Here is an 18,539-nt window from a genome sequence, read left to right on the forward strand (position 1 = left end):
CTCACCTCCTTCTCCGTCAGATTGACTTTGCCTCTATAGCCAGTGCTCACACACAGTTTGGCAAGCCCTAAATTAGTCCTTACACATGGTTGAAACCATGGCGGCCTGTTATCTACGTCCTTCACATTTACTGCGATGGTCGCCACGGATGTGAAGAAGGGCTCATTGGAGGCTGAACCATTGAATGTGTCCTGGAAGGTTTCAAGCAAACAATCATGGAAAAGCAGCATTATTCCAAAGGTTTCAGAGTTGCGCTATGATATTTTATCCTACCTGGACGTGTAAAACTAGGGAGATTTTCTGCACAACATCGTAGTCTATTACACTTTTAACAACTAAGTTTGGCGTGTTGATGTTCTCCAGACGGAAGTATTTATCCTAATTTAAAAGACAGAAAAGAATATTGGGTAATGTAATGTATCTATGAAGAAGCATTGCGTGAATTATCAAACATTGCCAATAGCACGTACAGTGGTATGAAAAAGTATCTGAACCTTTTGGAATTTCTCACATTTCTGCATAAAATCACCATCAAATGTGATCCGATCTTTGTCAAAATCACACAGATGTAAAAACAGTGTCTGCTTCGACTAAAACCGACCAAACATTTATAGGTTTTCATATTTTAATGAGGATAGCATGCAAACAATGACAGAAGGGGAAAAAATAAGTAAGTGAACCGTCTGCCCAAGGAGACTTAAAGAACAATTGAAACCAATTTTTACCAAACAATTTAAGTCAGGTCAGCGCCCAATCACTGATGAGTGGTTTTAAAGCTGCTCTGCCCACTCTGAAACACACGCCTGGTAAGAATTATCTGATGTGCATCATGACTCAGTCAAAAGAGCTGTCTGAAGATCTGCGATCAAGGATTGCTGCTTTATATAAAGCTGGGAAAGAATACAAAGCCATCTATAAAAGTCTGGATGTTCATCCATCGACAGTCAGAGAAGTTGTCTACAAATAGTTTGGCACTGTTGCTTCTCTCCCAAGGAGTGGCCATCCACCAAAGATGACGCCAAGAGTTCAGCACAGAATTCTCAAAAAGGTTAAAAAAAGAACCCTAGGATGTCAGCTAAGGACCTACAGAAATCACTGGCAGAGTCCAATATCTCTGCGCACACATCAACAATATAGTGAAACTATGGCCAAGAATGGTGTTCATGGGAGGACTCCACAGAGGAGGCTCTGCTGTCAAAAAATAAATAAAAATAAATATATATATATATATATATGTATACACGCCTGTCAACAATAACGTGTTAACGACCATGATTAATCTGGAAATATTAACGCATTTAAAAAAAAATAACGCAATTTAAGTTTGGCCACAACTGCCTCCCGTAGTCCCACACGCTGATGTTTAAATTCTCCGCGTGGCAATGCAGGACAAAATGCAGCCACCCACGATGAGTGAGGATGATGACCCAGGACTGCTTCATGGCAAATTCCATTTTAAAAAGCTGCCTAAAGGAAATCTGGATAAAACCAAAGTTGTGTGCACATGCTGCTGTAATGAACTGTCCTTCGATCGAAGCTCAACCAGCCTAAAGTACCACCCTCGGGCAAAGCATATCTTCGCTAGTGTTAGCAATGACGCTAACACTGCGGGAACAAGCCGCAGTCATCAAGCTACACTGGCAGCGTGCGGACTCGGACTTGTCAACAAAAAGACAACAAGTAGGTTGATTACTGCTATCGTTACTTGGGTAGCCAGAGACTGTAGAATGTAGACCCATTATCATCGTCGAAGACGAGGGCCTTGAAAATCAAGTGACAACAAACAACAACAACCAATGACAAACCACTAGACAGGTACAAGGCAGTGCCAGCATCGACTTATGTCCACTACGGTGGTGATCTGCGCACAGTGGTGCCCACAGTATGCTGGCCCACTTTGCAAAAGTATCTGGTCACACCTGCCACAACCGTTCCTTGCGAGAGACTGTTTTCTTTGACAGGGTACATTGTTCAAAAGAAAAGGTCTGCTCTGTTATCTGAAAATGTCAACAAGCTAGTTTGCTTGAGCAGTTGGTTAAAAAGTATAGAGTAGGACTGGCTAACTTAAGCAGTGTTTCTAAACACATTGACACACAGTTTAGTGTAATGTTTTTCAGTTAAGTGTGTGACAATTGACAGTTTATTTTTTTATATCTCACACAGCTTTCAGGCCAAACTGCAAATGCTGCATTTATTTGTGTGAAATGTTCAATTTAACAGACACGTTGTTTACACATTTTTTGAAACACTAGCTATTGTTACTGTATTGTGCTTGTCATCTATTTAAATTGTTAGTTAATTTTGGGTAATATGCCAAACGGTACTTGAGCCTTATTGTTTGTCTGAGGCACAATCTGTTAAAGCTCTTTGCTGTATAATACAGACAACTTATTTTATTTTTTATTTTATACAAGCTGAGTTGTTAAATAACATTTTAAAACTCTGTTTGGTCAATTATTAATTCATTCACACATCATACATTTCATCCTGAACCAAATTTTAAGTCAATAATAGTATTTTCCTAAATTTTTTTCCCTGAAGAGCAACTTTATTCATCCCGAGGTAAATGTGATTAGTCATGATTAATCACACAGTTGACATATGATTAACTAGATTAATTTTTTTAATCGTTTGACAGTACTAATATATATATGTTAAATGTGATGGTTCACTCACTTATTTTTCCCCATTTTATCATTATTTGCAAACTAGTCTTATTAAAATATGAAAACCTATAAATGGGTGGTTTTAGTTAAAGCAGACAGTTTTTTAATCTGTGTGATTTTGACAAAGATCAGATCAATTTGATGGTGATTTTATGCAGAAATGTGAGAAACTCCAAAAGGTTCAGATATTTTTTCATACCATTGAATTTATTATGAATCAAATAAAAGACAATGAAGCCTTTGCATGTGTCTGGATTCTATTGCATTTTTTTCCCCACAACAAAAAAATTACACACAAATAATTGTCGAAACATTTTACAAATCACTAGGAGCTGAAAATTTCGTCTCTTGGTCACCTTCATCTTGAATTTCTTTTCAGGGAGTCAGTAGTCTCCCAGAGCTGTTATTTGGATGCGGCCTTGCTGCTCACTTGCAGAGATTTCTTCACATTTTAATATTTTTGCTGATAATATCGGCCATACATCATGACATCCCTAAATTCCTTGTAATTCTACAATAAGAAACCGTATGACTTTTATTGCTCACACGGTTCTTCACAAAGTGGTGACCTTTGTCTCATCCTCGCATGCATCAAATTCAAAATGAGAGAATGTTTGCACAAAAAATGCATTAATCAGTTTCAATTCCATATATCTTGTGTTTTTAGTGTATGCAATTAAATATAGGTTAAAAGGAATGTGTTCTCTGTTTTTATTTATGTTTTGCCATAGACTTCATTACTATTGACGTGACACTTCGTCATTCTTTGCGCGATTCCTAGGGGCCGAGCTTGAATCTTCATTTAGTAATAGTCAGTCGAAGGCGGCACACGGTCATGTCATAGCCGGGTTTTAGCTTGGCTTTTGAAAGAACTACGAAAGCTGTACAGCATACAAACAGGAAGGATTGTCTCAGGAGTGATATTTTTTGAGGATTCAAGGTAAATATTATATATTCTGTACCATGCATGCATTTTGAAACGTGAAAAAAAAATCAATTGGAGAATGGGAACCGCTACGGCATTGGCATCATTCTTTGACATAAATACGTAAAATAGATGCGTAACTACCCGGTTTTTAGCTCTTTCAACAAAGAATCGAGACAGTTTTACACCAATATCTATAAAAAAATTGAGTGATTCAAGCATTTATTCGCAAGAATTTTCTTCATTGTTTACACATGGAGGCGGCTTAAAGACGAGCTGCACATTTGCCATATTTATGTAAAATCAATGCTACCTGCACAGTTTCTCTTGCGTTTAACAAAAAATCGAGACTGTTTTACGTCTATATCTATAAAGAATTCAGGGATTTAAGCATTTATTCACAATAATTTTCGTCAGAAAAGCTTAGTTTACGCCAGGCGGCCGCTAGCCTCTTTCACTAGCAGAGTAGCATTGCACTTCGATAATATACATAAAATAGACACTAACTGCACGGTTTCTTTGTTTTTAACCAAGAATCGAGACTGTTTTACGTCCATATCTATAAAGATTTCGGGGATTTAAGCATTTATTCACGAGAATTTTCACCAGAAAAGCTCTGTTTACACCAGGCGGCTGCTAGCCTCATTCGCTAACAGTACAGTGCCTTGCAAAAGTATTCGGCCACCTTGAATCTTGCAACCTTTCGCCACATTTCAGGCTTCAAACATAAAGATATGAAATTTAATTTTTTTGTCAAGAATCAACAACAAGTGGGACACAATCGTGAAGTGGAACAACATTAATTGGATAATTTAAACTTTTTTAACAAATAAAAAACTGAAAAGTGGGGCGTGCAATATTATTCGGCCCCTTTTCTTTCAGTGCAGCAAACTCACTCCAGAAGTTCAGTGAGGATCTCTGAATGATCCAATGTTGTCCTAAATGACCGATGATGATAAACAGAATCCACCTGTGTGTAATCAAGTCTCCGTATAAATGCACCTGCTCTGTGATAGTCTCAGGGTTCTGTTTAAAGTGCAGAGAGCATTATGAAAACCAAGGAACACACCAGGCAGGTCCGATATACTGTTGTGGAGAAGTTTAAAGCTGGATTTGGATACAAAAAGATTTCCCAAGCTTTAAACATCTCAAGGAGCACTGTGCAAGCCATCATATTGAAATGGAAGGAGCATCAGACCACTGCAAATCTACCAAGACCCGGCCGTCCTTCCAAACTTTCTTCTCAAACAAGGAGAAAACTGATCAGAGATGCAGCCAAGAGGCCCATGATCACTCTGGATGAACTGCAGAGATCTACAGCTGAGGTGGGAGAGTCTGTCCATAGGACAACAATCAGTCGTACACTGCACAAATCTGGCCTTTATGGAAGAGTGGCAAGAAGAAAGCCATTTCTCAAAGATATCCATAAAAAGTCTCGTTTAAAGTTTGCCACAAGCCACCTGGGAGACACACCAAACATGTGGAAGAAGGTGCTCTGGTCAGATGAAACCAAAATTGAACTTTTTGGCCACAATGCAAAACGATATGTTTGGCGTAAAAGCAACACAGCTCATCACCCTGAACACACCATCCCCACTGTCAAACATGGTGGTGGCAGCATCATGGTATGGGCCTGCTTTTCTTCAGCAGGGACAGGGAAGATGGTTAAAATTGACGGGAAGATGGATGCAGCCAAATACAGGAACATTCTGGATGAAAACCTGTTGGTATCTGCACAAGACCTGAGACTGGGACGGAGATTTATCTTCCAACAGGACAATGATCCAAAACATAAAGCCAAATCTACAATGGAATGGCTCAAAAATAAACGTATCCAGGTGTTAGAATGGCCAAGTCAAAGTCCAGACCTGAATCCAATCGAGAATCTGTGGAAAGAGCTGAAGACTGCTGTTCACAAACACTCTCCATCCAACCTCATTGAGCTCGAGCTGTTTTGCAAGGAAGAATGGGCAAGAATGTCAGTCTCTCGATGTGCAAAACTGGTAGAAACATACCCCAAGCGACTTGCAGCTGTAATTGGAGCAAAATACTTTTGCAAGGCACTGTATATAGTGTATAATGATTATAAAGGGCTACTCTATTCTCTAATAAGTTGTGAGTGTATATATAATTTATTAATAATCTATTTACATATTATTTATAATTGTTTATGCATGTTTTCCTCAAGTATTAAGTTTCTAATGTTAAATTGAGTGAGTTATTAGCTTTTTATTAAGTTATTAAGTTGCTATTTTGGTCAAAAACTTATATGTTAAATATCACTATTGATCCTGAAAATATAGGTGATTATCTCTGCATTTGGTGATTTCTGTGCATCTAGTGTAAAATCTGAGACTTTTATAGCTATTTTAAGTTGTGTTATAGTTATATAAAAAATAATTAATCGAGATTTTATAAAGGAACGACTTTTTTGATGCCGCTGCTCATGGAGACTCATATATGGCTAAAGTAGGTGCCTGTTTTGGTTTTAGGTCGGCAGCAGCTTTGGTTTTGAAAATATTTGAATTTGAAGTTTTTGAAAACAGGCCCCCTACAAATCGGCCCCGTTTCCCGTGTCATGTCAATACGTTAGGAAGTCAATGTGTATGCAATTAAATATAGGTTAAAAAGAATGTGTTCTCCATTTTCATTTATGTTTTACACAACAACCCAACTTTACTGGATTTGGGAGTCATGACCTTACCATGGCTGACTCTAAGCGATAAAACAGTGGTTCAGAATCAGCATCAGTAGCTTCTATCAGGCCAACACTGGAATTGATTGGAGTCAGCTGTAACATCCACAATCCACATTAAAAAGCTGTTTGAGACGAAACCTACAATCAGAATATATTTTGGCTGCACCGCTCACCTCGTCTACGTCCAGAATATAGTGATTCTGAGCAAAATTTGGGGGATTATCATTTATATTTTCCACCAACACTTCAACGGACTCGTTGACCTTATACAGGGTAAAATGATCATTAATTCATATGACATCGAATGTATTAGATTATTTTATACTCACAGATTTGGATCCTGGTCTGCTGCATTGAACCCATACCACCAGAGCTGCTCCCTTGGGTAAAGCCTTCCAAACATTCAACAATTGTTACATGATGCAAATACTTCGTAGTTCTTATCAGGTTATTTGGGCCAATCATCATAAATGCAACATATATATACAAATATTTTTTGTTTCAATACTAGTTTTAGCCAGGGGTGGGTAGAGTAGCCAAATATTTTTACTAGGGTTGTTCTGATCATGTTTTTTTGCTCCCGATCCGATCGTTTTAGTTTGAGTATCTGCCGATCCCGATATTTCCCGATCCGATTGCTTTTTTTTTGCTCCTGATTCAATTCCAATCATTCCCGAAAAATTTTCCCAATCATATACATTTCGGCAATGCATTAAGAAAAAAATAAATAAAACTCGGACGAATATATACATTCAACATACAGTACATAAGTACTGTATTTGTTTATTATGACAATAAATCCTCAAGATGGCATTTACATTATTAACATTCTTTATGTGAGAGGGATCCACGGATAGAAAGACTTGTGACTTTGTATATTGTGACTAAATATTGCCATTTAGTGTATTTGTTGAGCTTTCAGTAAATGATACTGTAGCCATTTAACTTCTGCCCAAATACAGGATGGGAAGTGCAACCATGACTGTGTGTCGTGGTACCAATTGATATATCTTCTCTGCGTTGGGAAATAACATAAGGTATTAAGAAAAAGATCAACTACTACCTTTCTTCCCCACATTGCTTCCCACGATTATTCTAATCATTGGGAGAGGGATTGTAAGGCTTTAGCCATTTAAAAAAAGGCTACAAAGGCTGCCAAAATTCACTCTACTCATTTTACGCTGCCTTTTAGCTCTATATACTGTATGGGTAAAACGGCGCAATTATAGATTGAACGCGACAATGCGTGAGTGGGTCGCGCTGCGCATGCGTCAATTGCGTTAAATATTGTAACGTGATAAATGTAAAAAACATTAATTCTCGCCATTAACGCGATAAATTTGAAAACCCTACCTTAAGCTTAAACTACAGACTCTGGAAGAGTGTAACACATTATGTCTGTAACGTTAAATACAATTAGAAAACGATTTAATTAAAAAAAAAATATATATATATTAAAAAAAGGCATGTCCGATATTTTTTTGCCGATTCCGATACTTTGAAAATGACGCGATCGGACCCGATCGATCGGCACATCTCTAATTTTTACTCAATTAAGGGTAGCGTTACTTGAAAATAATATTACTCAAGTAAAAGTAGTCATTCTAAAATGTACTAAAGAACAAGTAAAAAAGTATTAGGTGAAAAGAATACTCAAGTAATGAGTAACATTGTGAGTGACTGCATAAGATTTTTGATTTTTTTTTCTAAACAGTTTCTTTTCTCAGCACAGTTATCTTTATGAACTGTTGTAATTATACTGTACTAAAAAATACTACATAACCACATTAAGACTATGAAATAAAATGACAAAATAACATTGAATTTAGGTGAGGGACAAAAAATATACTGAAATGAAGCATTATTCGTCCAAAGAGCATGAGTGCCCTCTAGTGGAGAAAACATATTTCCTATTATGAAACTAAAAGGATCATTTTTCCAGTTTTCCACGGTCAATCAGTGCAAAATAAAAACTGGGAGAGAGATTAAAATCTGTGCTTTTTAGTCATGTTGATGTCGGCGCGTGATTCGACAGGCAAGTCTCATTGGTGAAACTAGTTGAGCCACTGTTGGCATCTCTGGCAAAAAAAAAGAAGTCTAATATGTAGAATAAAGAGGAAAATGTAACGACTAGTGTAGTTCAAAGTATCAGAGTAAGAGTAGCGTTTCTTCTTCACAAATCTTCTCAAGTAAAAGTAAAAACTATGGCTTAGCAAAACTACTCTGAGAAGTATATTTTTCTCAAAAAGTTACTCAATTAAATGTAACGGAGTAAATCTAATGCATTACTATCCACCTTTGATTGTAGCTGTTCGGAATCTTGAATCTACCAACTTTAACAACATAAAAATACACTGTATCTAAAATTTGTGTACTTAGTGTGATTCATTCATTCATTCATCTTCCATGCCGCTTATTCCTCACGAGGGTCGCGGAGGTGCCGGAGCCTGTTTAATCTAAATTATTCATAAAGCCTTTTTTGCTTGCTGAAGTGGGATTCGATTATTCGGATTATAAAATTCTGGATTAACCAAATTAACACCCATCAACTGTAAAATGTAGTCCTCAATAGATTTGTTTCTTAATAAGTGAATTACCTCATAGTCCAGTTCCTTCTTCACCATCAGGGCTTTGCCTTTCAGATAAAACTTTTCTTCGGGATTCACCACAACAGTCAGTGTTACGTCACTCCCAGAGCTGATTTTAACCACCTCGAGGTCAGCAGTGTTGTTCTCTGGGACAGCCACAGGCCCAGCAGGTACTGTGCAGACTACGAAAAATCAGATTTTCTCATGAAAAGTAATACGTCTTGCACCTTTTAGGGCCTTGTGACGGACACCATTATTAATTTAAATAGTGGGGGAAATGAATCCTATGACATTTAGAGCAGCTAAAGGGCAAGTGAAGATTTCAATTCTTGACTGTTTTACTCGGTTAAATTGTATTGAATGCATCATTCGCTGTGTCAAAACTCATATTACATTTTTTTTTTTTTTTTTTTAATTGACCACGTAGCTTTTGAGTTAGTGCCATAGCAACACCTTAGCAATGAGGGACGTGCCTTGCTGACGGCCGCTACCTGATGACGTACTGTACGTAAATTTACAGAAGACCTCGCCAGCACTCCAATACGGAAGTATAGCACTACGCTATCCTGTCCATATATTACAAAGATTTTCTAGGTTTTACTCGTCATCATGCCATCTCGATGTGTAGCGATGAATTGCTCACACGAAGGCTTGAGGCTATCAGTGGCTCAAAAAAACTTCTTCTGCAAGGATTTGGACATCTTTTCAGATTCAGAGTTTATTTGTCATTGTCAGGATAACATGTGAGAATCAAGCGGATGATAAACTTCTCCCGGCTCCTTGATCGCTTCCATGTTTCCAACACTTCAGCGACAACAGCTTTAAAAGCCTAGGGGAAGAAGTAGTAAGTAGATGAAGTAAGAAGACCCGTACTGGCTTTTTAAATTCTAAAATATGATGCAATATTGTTGATATAGGAGGGCAAATCCTACTACATGTTCGGAGAAGTGCGACCTGTATTTTTTTGTTGTTGTTGTTGTTGTTGCTGATCTGTCATGAGTAGATAGGACAGCTGGCAGGTCGTCCATTCATTTGAATTTGATACCGTTATTTTCGCACTATAAGGCGCACCTGACTATAAGCCGCCACCCACCAAATTTGAAGCAAATATGGCATTTGTTCATTGTTAAGCCGAAAGCTGCAGCTGTCCTCACTGTATTATGAGTTATTTACACCAAAATATATCAACAGGTAACACTTTATTTGACAGCGGCATCATGAGACTGTCATAAGACAAAATGACTTGGCTGCAAAGCTTCATTGCTTCAAGAAGCTTCAATTTGGCCATCATTGTTCTCTTGGGGGAGACAGTCAACCTCCACTGCCACTTGCTGTCAACACTGTTGTCGTCCAACATGCCTCCCAGCATTCATTGCAGTGCTACAGATGTAAATAAAAAAATCAAAGCACATGTTCTGTGCTAATAATTTCTTCAGTTACTGTTCTAGTTGTTTCATGAATTGCTAGTTATGGAATTTGCTAACATTTTATTTGACAGTGGTGCCATAAAACTTTCATAAGACCATCATAATTATGACATGACACTGCCATAAGCATTAATGAATGCTTAGGACAAATGTCATTTTGTGTCATCCGGCAAATTATCTTCCTTTTGAATGGATGCAAAAGATCCGAGCTGGACATACAGTGTGGCAAATAAGTATTTAGTCAACCACTAATTGTGCAAGTTCTCCCACGTGAAAATATTACAGAGGCCTGTAATTGTCAACATGGGTAAACCTCAATCATGAGAGACAGAATGTGGAAAAAAAAACAGAAAATCACATTGTTTGGTTTTAAAGAATTTATTTGCAAATCATGGTGGAAAATAAGTATTTGGTCAATACCAAAAGTTCATCTCAATACTTTGTTATGTACCCTTTGTTGGCAATAACGGAGGCCAAACGTTTTCTGTCACTCTTCACAAGCTTTTCACACACTGTTGCTGGTATTTTGGCCCATTCCGCCATGCAGATCTCCTCTAGAGCAGTGATGTTTTGGGGCTGTCATTGGACAACACGGACTTTCAACTCCCTCCACAGATTTTCAATGGGGTTGAGATCTGGAGACTGGCTATGCCACTCCAGGGCCGTGAAATGCTTCTTACGAAGCCACTCCTTTGTTGCCCTGGCAGTGTGTTTGGGATCATTGTCATGCTGAAAGACCCAGCCACGTCTCATCTTCAATGCCCTTGTTGATGGAAGGAGATTTTCACTCAAAATCTCTCGATACATGGCCGCATTCATTCTTTCCTTTAAACAGATTAGTCGTCCTGATTCCTTTGCAGAAAAACAGCCCCAAAGCATGATGTTTCCACCCCCATGCTTCACAGTGGGTATGGTGTTCTTCGGATGCAATTCAGTATTCTTTCTCCTCCAAACACGAGAACCTGTGTTTCTATCAAAAAGTTCTATTTTGGTTTCATCTGACCATAACACATTTTCCCAGTCCTCTTCTGGATCATCCAAATGCTCTGTAGCGAACCGCAGATGGGCCTGGACGTGTACTGGCTTCAGCAGGGGGACACGTCTGGCAGTGCAGGATTTGAGTCCCTGGCGGCGCATTATGTTTCTGATAGTAGCCTTTGTTACTGTGGTCCCAGCTCTCTGTAGGTCATTCACTAGGTCCCCCCGTGTGGTTCTGCGATTTTTGCTCAACATTCTTGTTGTCATATTGATGCCACGGGGTGAGATCTTGCATGGAGCCCCAGATCGAGGGAGATTATCAGTGGTCTTGTATGTCCTCCATTTTTTAATAATTGCTACCACAGTTTATGTCTTTACACCAAGTGTTTTACCTATTGCAGATTCAGTCTTCCCTGCCTGATGCAGGTCTACAATTTTGTCTGTGGTGTCCTTCGACGGCTCTTTGGTCTTGGCCATAGTGGAGTTTGGAGTGTGACTGACTTAAATTGTGGACAGGTGTCTTTTATACTGATAATGAGTTAAAACAGGTGCCATCAATACAGGTAACTAGTGGAGCCTCGTTAGACCTCGGTAGAAGAAGTTAGACTTCTTTGACAGCCAGAAATCTTGCTTGTTTGTAGGTGACCAAATACTTATTTTCCACTCTAATTTGGAAATAAATTCTTTAAAAATCAAACAATGTGATTTTCTGTTTTCTTTTTCCACATTCTGTCTCTCATGGTTGAGGTTTACCCATGTTGACAATTACAGGCCTCTCTAATCTTTTAAAGTAGGAGAACTTGCACAATTAGTGATTGACTAAATACTTATTTGCCCCAATGTAAATGGAGTTAGTAACATAATTTGCTGGATGACACTTCATGACATCTGTCATAAGCGTTCATTAATGCCCATGATAATGTCATGTCATAATTATGACGATCTTATGGCAGTCTTGTGATGCCGCTGTCAAATAAAGTGTTATGTATTAACCCAAATAAATCAACAAATAAGCAACACTGGATCACAGGATTCAAAATTAGGGAAAAAAGTTGTGGCTTATAGCCCGAAAATTATGGTAACTACTTGTCTGTTTTTGCAATTACTGATAATAATATAACAGAATGACTGGGAAAAGAAAGGTAAAGAGAGAAATAACAATGCTAGACATAGGCTTATCACTCCTCCTTTCGTAAAGTGTTGAACCGCCTATCGACATCATATCCATCATCTGCTGTACAGAGTAAATCGTCGTCATCTGATGCCTCAGGTTCAAACATGTCAGGATTAATTAAACATAATCTTTCGTGGGATCCCTCAATATCGCTAACGTCACGAAAAATCGATCCTAAACGGCTACTTTCGCTGGAAATATCACTATTGCTGGTATGGATTAAGTCTGCCATGTCTTCCAAAATAAAAAAATAAAAAAATAAAAAAGAAATCGCCAATTCTTCTCGCAGTTATGCGCTACAAAGTCCTTTCGATGAACTCGTCCAAAGTTTAAATTTGTCAAAATACTGTACACCGAAATCCAACAGACTCTTCATCTGCCCTTTCATATTATTGCTTTGATTATAATAGAATATAATGTCTAAAAAAAAAAAAAAAAAAAAAAAAAAAAAAAAAAAAAAGTAGAAAACGTAGGACTGTGGTCAAATGCCACAAACAGAACTTTTTGATGGCAAATAAATGTTTATTCCTCATGAGACAAACTCGAGTCAGTACCCTGACCATGACCCAATAGAACATGTATTTAACTAAAATCAAAATGAAGCCAGCCCACAAGCATAAAGTAAAGGCACACATACGTAGTAAAGGGCTGGCATGTTGGCATGGGAGAATGTTCATACTTCACGCAGCCGTACTGAAAACCATAGCAATAGCTACAATTACTATTTTACTTAGTCCAAATCCCGTTAAACATCAGAAAATGTTCATGAATGGAATGTCAGGACTCTATTGGGAGTTTATACTTCAACTTTTATATGATGATATATGAATTATTTGATTCTTTGTTACACCTTACAGTCCATGACAAAAGTCTTGTCTCATAAGGACACACACCCTTTGCCAAGGCCCATGATTTGCAGAAGCGATGGACACTGGAAAAGTGGCAGAATGTAGATTTTTCTTCTTATGAATCATCAATTGAAATGCAACCCAACAACCACAAATACTGCAGAAGACCTGTTGAAAACCACATGGACCCAAGATTCACCCAGTAAACAGTCAAGTTTGGTGGAGGAAAAATCATGGTTGGGGTCACATCCAGTAAGGGGGGTGTGCGACAGATCAGATAAGTTATTTGAGTCATCGCCAAAACATGGATGCAGTCCTCCAAGCTCATGGCAGTCACACACGATATATTATTTTCCCCCCAAGACACATTGACTATACCTTCTGATCTTACTGTAGCATATTTGTGTTTTCAAAATAACTAATGGTAGAAATCAGTGTTGTTTTGGGCAGCCCTTTCAATTTTTGTCTTAGTCTTTTGGACGATAATACTTATTTGTCTGCGTCATATTTTAGTCTTCTCAAAATGTGTCTTCGTCTAGTTTTTGTACACGAAAACTCAAGACTATTTTTTTCTAGTTTTAGTCGATGTTCACTCAAAATGTTTTCGTCTGTAAAATTGAAAAAAATTATTCCAAAAATAAATAAATAAATAAATAAATAAATAAATAAATAAATAAATAAATAAATAAATAAATAAATAAAGGTTGAACGTTGTCAGACGCACATGGTATTGTCTTATTACATGACTTTATGCTGCTGTTCAATCTTTGTTGTACTTGTCCAATGTCCAATACTGTGTCAATGTTTACACTTGGTACTTAAGGGTATTTATTATATGGGTTTCACACTTTATCAACTTAGCTGTATGGATGCTCCAAACAAAGTTTCATTGTGCTTTTTGTAACAATGAAAACAAATATTCTTAATCTGAATCTGTCTATCTACAAGGACAACGCCAATTGGGTGATAATAGAAACCTCAGCAGGAAAACGACATTATTTTCAATTAATTATACCCACCTGGACACTACCAACTGTATGTAAAAAATGGTATCTGAAAGTTTAAGAGGACGCTTGCCGTTAGCTAACATGAAACGTGAATCATTGACTTCACCATCAGTTGAAAGGACACAGGACTCGGAGCCGGAAAAAAAAAAAAAAAAAAAGCTGCTAGCGACCTAAAACCAAAACAGGCACCTCCCTTAGGCATATATGAGTCTCCATGAGCAGCGACATAAAAAAATTCATTCCCTAATAAAATCCTGATTAATTATTATTTTATGTAAGTATAACAAAACCTAAAATGACTATGAAATTCTCAAATCTTACGCTAGATGTACAAAAATCACCAAATGCAGAGATAATCACCTATATTTTCAGAATCAATAGCAGTATTTAACATATCATATAAGTTTTTGCCCGAAATAGCGACTGAAAAGTTTTTTTTTATGTAGTGCAAGTTTTCAATGGCTAATAAATCAATCAATTTGCACATCAGAAACTTAATGCTTGAGGAAAGCATGCAGAATCATCTTAATTTTACTCAACAAAAGCAAAATTTGCATTTTTCTATATACTATCACAATTGACAGTTGAATTCCGATTTTCCATTGCAACAGCACGTCTTTCCGGCTATTTGGCCCTCGTCGTTTTTAGATTGAAATATTACATGAAATAAAACACGTAGAAGGCGATTTTTTTTTTTTTTTGTATGGACGCAGAAATGTCTAAATTACTAATTCTTTGCCAAAAAATGGGCAGTTGGCCAAAAATTACCTGATCATTTGAATGTAAAGTTACGCTATTGTGTATGGATAGAAAATACAAAATGGCGGCCAACACAAAACGAAGAGCTTTTTAAGTTGAAAATTCTTGTAAATTAATAAGTACATCCCAGAATTTCTATAGATTTGAACATAAAGCAGTCCAGATTCTTGCTTAAAAGCAAAAAAACGGGCAGTTATGATTCATTTTACGTAAATATTTCAAGCAAGAGTTGCGCTAATTTTTTCTCATTCATTTTTTTACGTTTCAAAGTTAATGCATGGCGCTATTTTATGTAATAATTACCTCGAATCCTCGACGAAATCACTCTTGAGACACTCCTGCCCGCTTGTATGCAGTAAAGGTTTTGTCTTTTTTCGACCTAAATCGCAGTGTGTGTTTATCACTATGATAGACACATCAACATTCTGCCTGGGTCGGCCCCCTTCAAGAAGGCATGGCGCAATGTCTGTAGGCGATCTCTAGGCAACTGATGGTGAAGCCTATGCATGAATGCTATGCTAACGCTACAGATTATGTTTAGTGTGTGATGATCACTCAAAACAGACAACATTGCATATTCTCTCTTGCCAAGATAAGAAACCATTTTACCATGTGTCTCAAAATAAGCAGGCCTGGAGAGGACATAGGTGAGTTGGGGTGGGCGCAGCACGTCCTATGAGTGACACAACCAGACACTGCTAGTATGCAAGCTAAATGCACATAAAATGTTACACATTGGGAACATGTGACGGAAACTGGCATTCGTCTCAATATGTTTTAGTCTTCAAAAACACGTTTTAAAGAGTATTATAATACTAAGGGGCTGAGAGATATCAATGGAACCGTTATATGGCAAGATAACAAATATTAATAAAGTTAACCAAAAAATTAATCACATTCATGAGCAATTATCGAAAATAGATCGAAAATTACGAACATTTCCGAAAGTATTCCGGAAACAGCCGAATGGGGCGGAAACGTCACAACAAGGAAACAAAAGGTCGAGGCAGGTGCCATCGTTGTTTATCGACGAGAGAGCTGCGTTAGTGTTTTATCAAAAAAATCCCTAAAATGGTTCAAACCTGTCATGCTATGTGGTGTACAAATAAACATTTGTCGCAATGTAATACCCATGAGTTCCCGAACGCGAGAAAAAGAGCTGGACTACGCAGACAATGAGTAAAGTTTGTCCGTGCTAAGAGGGCTAATTTTGCAGACCCGGCCTCCGGCACAATTTTGTGTGGTGCGCATTTTACACTTGAAAGCTAATTGTACTACGGACAAATGAAATCAGGTTTTGCTAAGAAATGGCTGCTGAAAGCAGATGCGGTGCCCACCATACACGGGCAGCCACCTAAATGTTCCGAGAAATCAAGAAATAGGACGAAGACTGGCACTGATGAGACCACCCCAGGCTAACCAAAGGAGCGGAGCAGCCAAGCTCGAAATGGCCAGAGTGAGTACTCTTTTATAATAAAAAACATATCACGCATTGGATATAGGACTGGACACATGTATAAATTATCGCTCGTAAAATATATAGAACAAATCCTCTAATCCCATTCATATTTGTGTCTGTTGGCAGAGCGAAAACCTATGATAGCACAATAAATGATAATTATTCTATACATTACTTTATTTTGCGGTCACGGTGTATCAGCTTCACAAAAAGAAATGCAAAACAAACCACTCGGTGTTTCCCACACGATCTGTTGCCGGTGTTTCGTTAGTGTGATTGCTCCCCTCAATGATCCTTTCATTAGGCTGCATTGGCTTTCGTTTGGGCTCAAATTGATAACCCAAAACACCAAAGAAAGGTTCATAACCCGTCTCGTCATCATTAGAAGAACGTTCGTTACGTCGGATTCGTCGCTGCAACTAGAAACAAAATTGTCCGCCATCATCGCCGCCATTCAGTACTAAACACTGAGTCGGGTGTTTCCTTGTTGTGACGTCACGCACACAGTATGCTAAATTTCCGGGATCTCGGGCGCCGGTAGTTTTAGCTTGACAATCGATCCAAATTTCTGTCATTTTCTTGGAGTTGCGATGTGTGTAATTACACGAAGTGGCATGATATGAATCCAAAAGGCATGCGTTTATGGATAAATGATGGAATATTAGCATTTCCCCAGGAGTTGTAATCCACTTTAAGCTTGTTATTGTCTGGTTATCATCATGAAAAAAAGTGTTTGTTGACGAAATATTTTCGTTATCATCATCGTTGATGAAAAAAATGCTAGTTGAAATTATACTTTATTTTTGTGTGTGACAAGACTTTTGTTATTGCAAAAACGTATGTTATGGGCTTTATCAACAAGCTCTGAACATCATACTACTTTTTGACGGTTTCATTTTGCACCCAGTTATTGATGTGGAGGCCCTTGACCTTAAAACTAACCTTTTATTGTAAGAATGAAATGAATAAAGTTATGTGCCATTTTAAGTCACTATGTCCTTATGCGACAAGACGTTTGTCAGGGACTGTACAAACAAGTTCCAAAAACAAAGTAACCCTTTTACTATTGTACAATCTATACTTCCAAATCCTGTGATTTTGAATTTGAAGGACCTGACAAAAATGACAGCTTTGAAACAAGGAGAAAAATATCCACATCATTTGTTTATGTTTGGGATGTTTTAATTCAATTCAATTTCAGACTTTTGACTCTCTCTGTTGGAGAATATTTGAGGTTTCCACTTTTTGTGGTTCAGCTAATTGATTTTCAGATGCATATTGGCAAAGACGATTAGCTGAAAAGCACTGACTCTCTGCCTGCTCAGCATCCTCTTACAGTATCCAGCAAAAATGAAGCTCCTAATAGATGTAAGAGAACTACTTACGTCTTTGAGCGGAACCAAAAGTACAAAAGCAGAGCATGATGAGGCATCTTAAGACTATAATCACAGGTTCGTTTTCTCTTTTTTGATCCATGTCCTGATTTGCGAAGCTCCAACAGATGAAGACACAGGGAGGAAGAGGAATCCGTGGTACCAGCTGGTACTTCCACATAATGCCCTGTCTGTGTTGCTTGCCGAGTGGGAGTCAACTACAGTCGCAATGTTTGTGACTTCATCTTAGGGGCGCATATTGCATTAACAGCAGAGGCCTCACAGCCTCCCACAGAAATACTTGCATCTGTTTTAATTGCTCTGCATGGTCCCATTGCATTCTGGGGGAAAATCCAGCTGAGGAATGTCAACAGTGGGAAACATTTCTTCTGGTTTCTTTAAGATGATTGACTTGTGTGGTGGCTTCCAATAATAATGTCCATAACATACTACGCCCCAACTTACTCTGACTCTGCTAAAGAGAAGGGATAAAGGCAGAGGTGAAAGTGGGCCAGAACGGTCTGGTATGCCGTTCTGATAAAAAAATCAGGAGCGGAATGTTGCTTTGATCCCAAAAATATGACAGCAACTGTCAAAACTTCATGTTAAAAAGTAAACTGCCAGGCTGCCACACACG

The 18,539-nt window shown here is 38.0% G+C and overlaps 1 protein-coding gene across 2 annotated transcripts in view; it reads right to left on the reverse strand.

The window, feature by feature from the left end:
* The window catches only part of cdhr5a (cadherin-related family member 5a), a 41,080-nt gene extending 23,036 nt beyond the window's left edge, over positions 1-18,044 (reverse strand). Inside the window, exons 1-7 of one of the 2 annotated variants that reach the window (XM_057854036.1) lie at positions 17,915-18,044; positions 8,887-9,059; positions 6,619-6,681; positions 6,463-6,552; positions 6,296-6,382; positions 274-378; positions 6-191 (exon numbers count right to left, since the gene is read on the reverse strand). In XM_057854036.1, coding sequence (XP_057710019.1) covers positions 6-191; positions 274-378; positions 6,296-6,382; positions 6,463-6,552; positions 6,619-6,681; positions 8,887-9,059; positions 17,915-18,005 — 795 coding nt within the window. In that variant the 5' untranslated portion in view covers positions 18,006-18,044. The remainder of the gene's footprint in view (positions 1-5; positions 192-273; positions 379-6,295; positions 6,383-6,462; positions 6,553-6,618; positions 6,682-8,886; positions 9,060-17,914) is intronic. The other variant, XM_057854044.1, reaches the window with a different exon arrangement.
* Between the last annotated feature and the right edge of the window lie 495 nt (positions 18,045-18,539).

The sequence above is a fragment of the Corythoichthys intestinalis genome, chromosome 1 (genome assembly GCF_030265065.1).
Source record: "Corythoichthys intestinalis isolate RoL2023-P3 chromosome 1, ASM3026506v1, whole genome shotgun sequence".
Taxonomy (NCBI): domain Eukaryota; kingdom Metazoa; phylum Chordata; class Actinopteri; order Syngnathiformes; family Syngnathidae; genus Corythoichthys; species Corythoichthys intestinalis.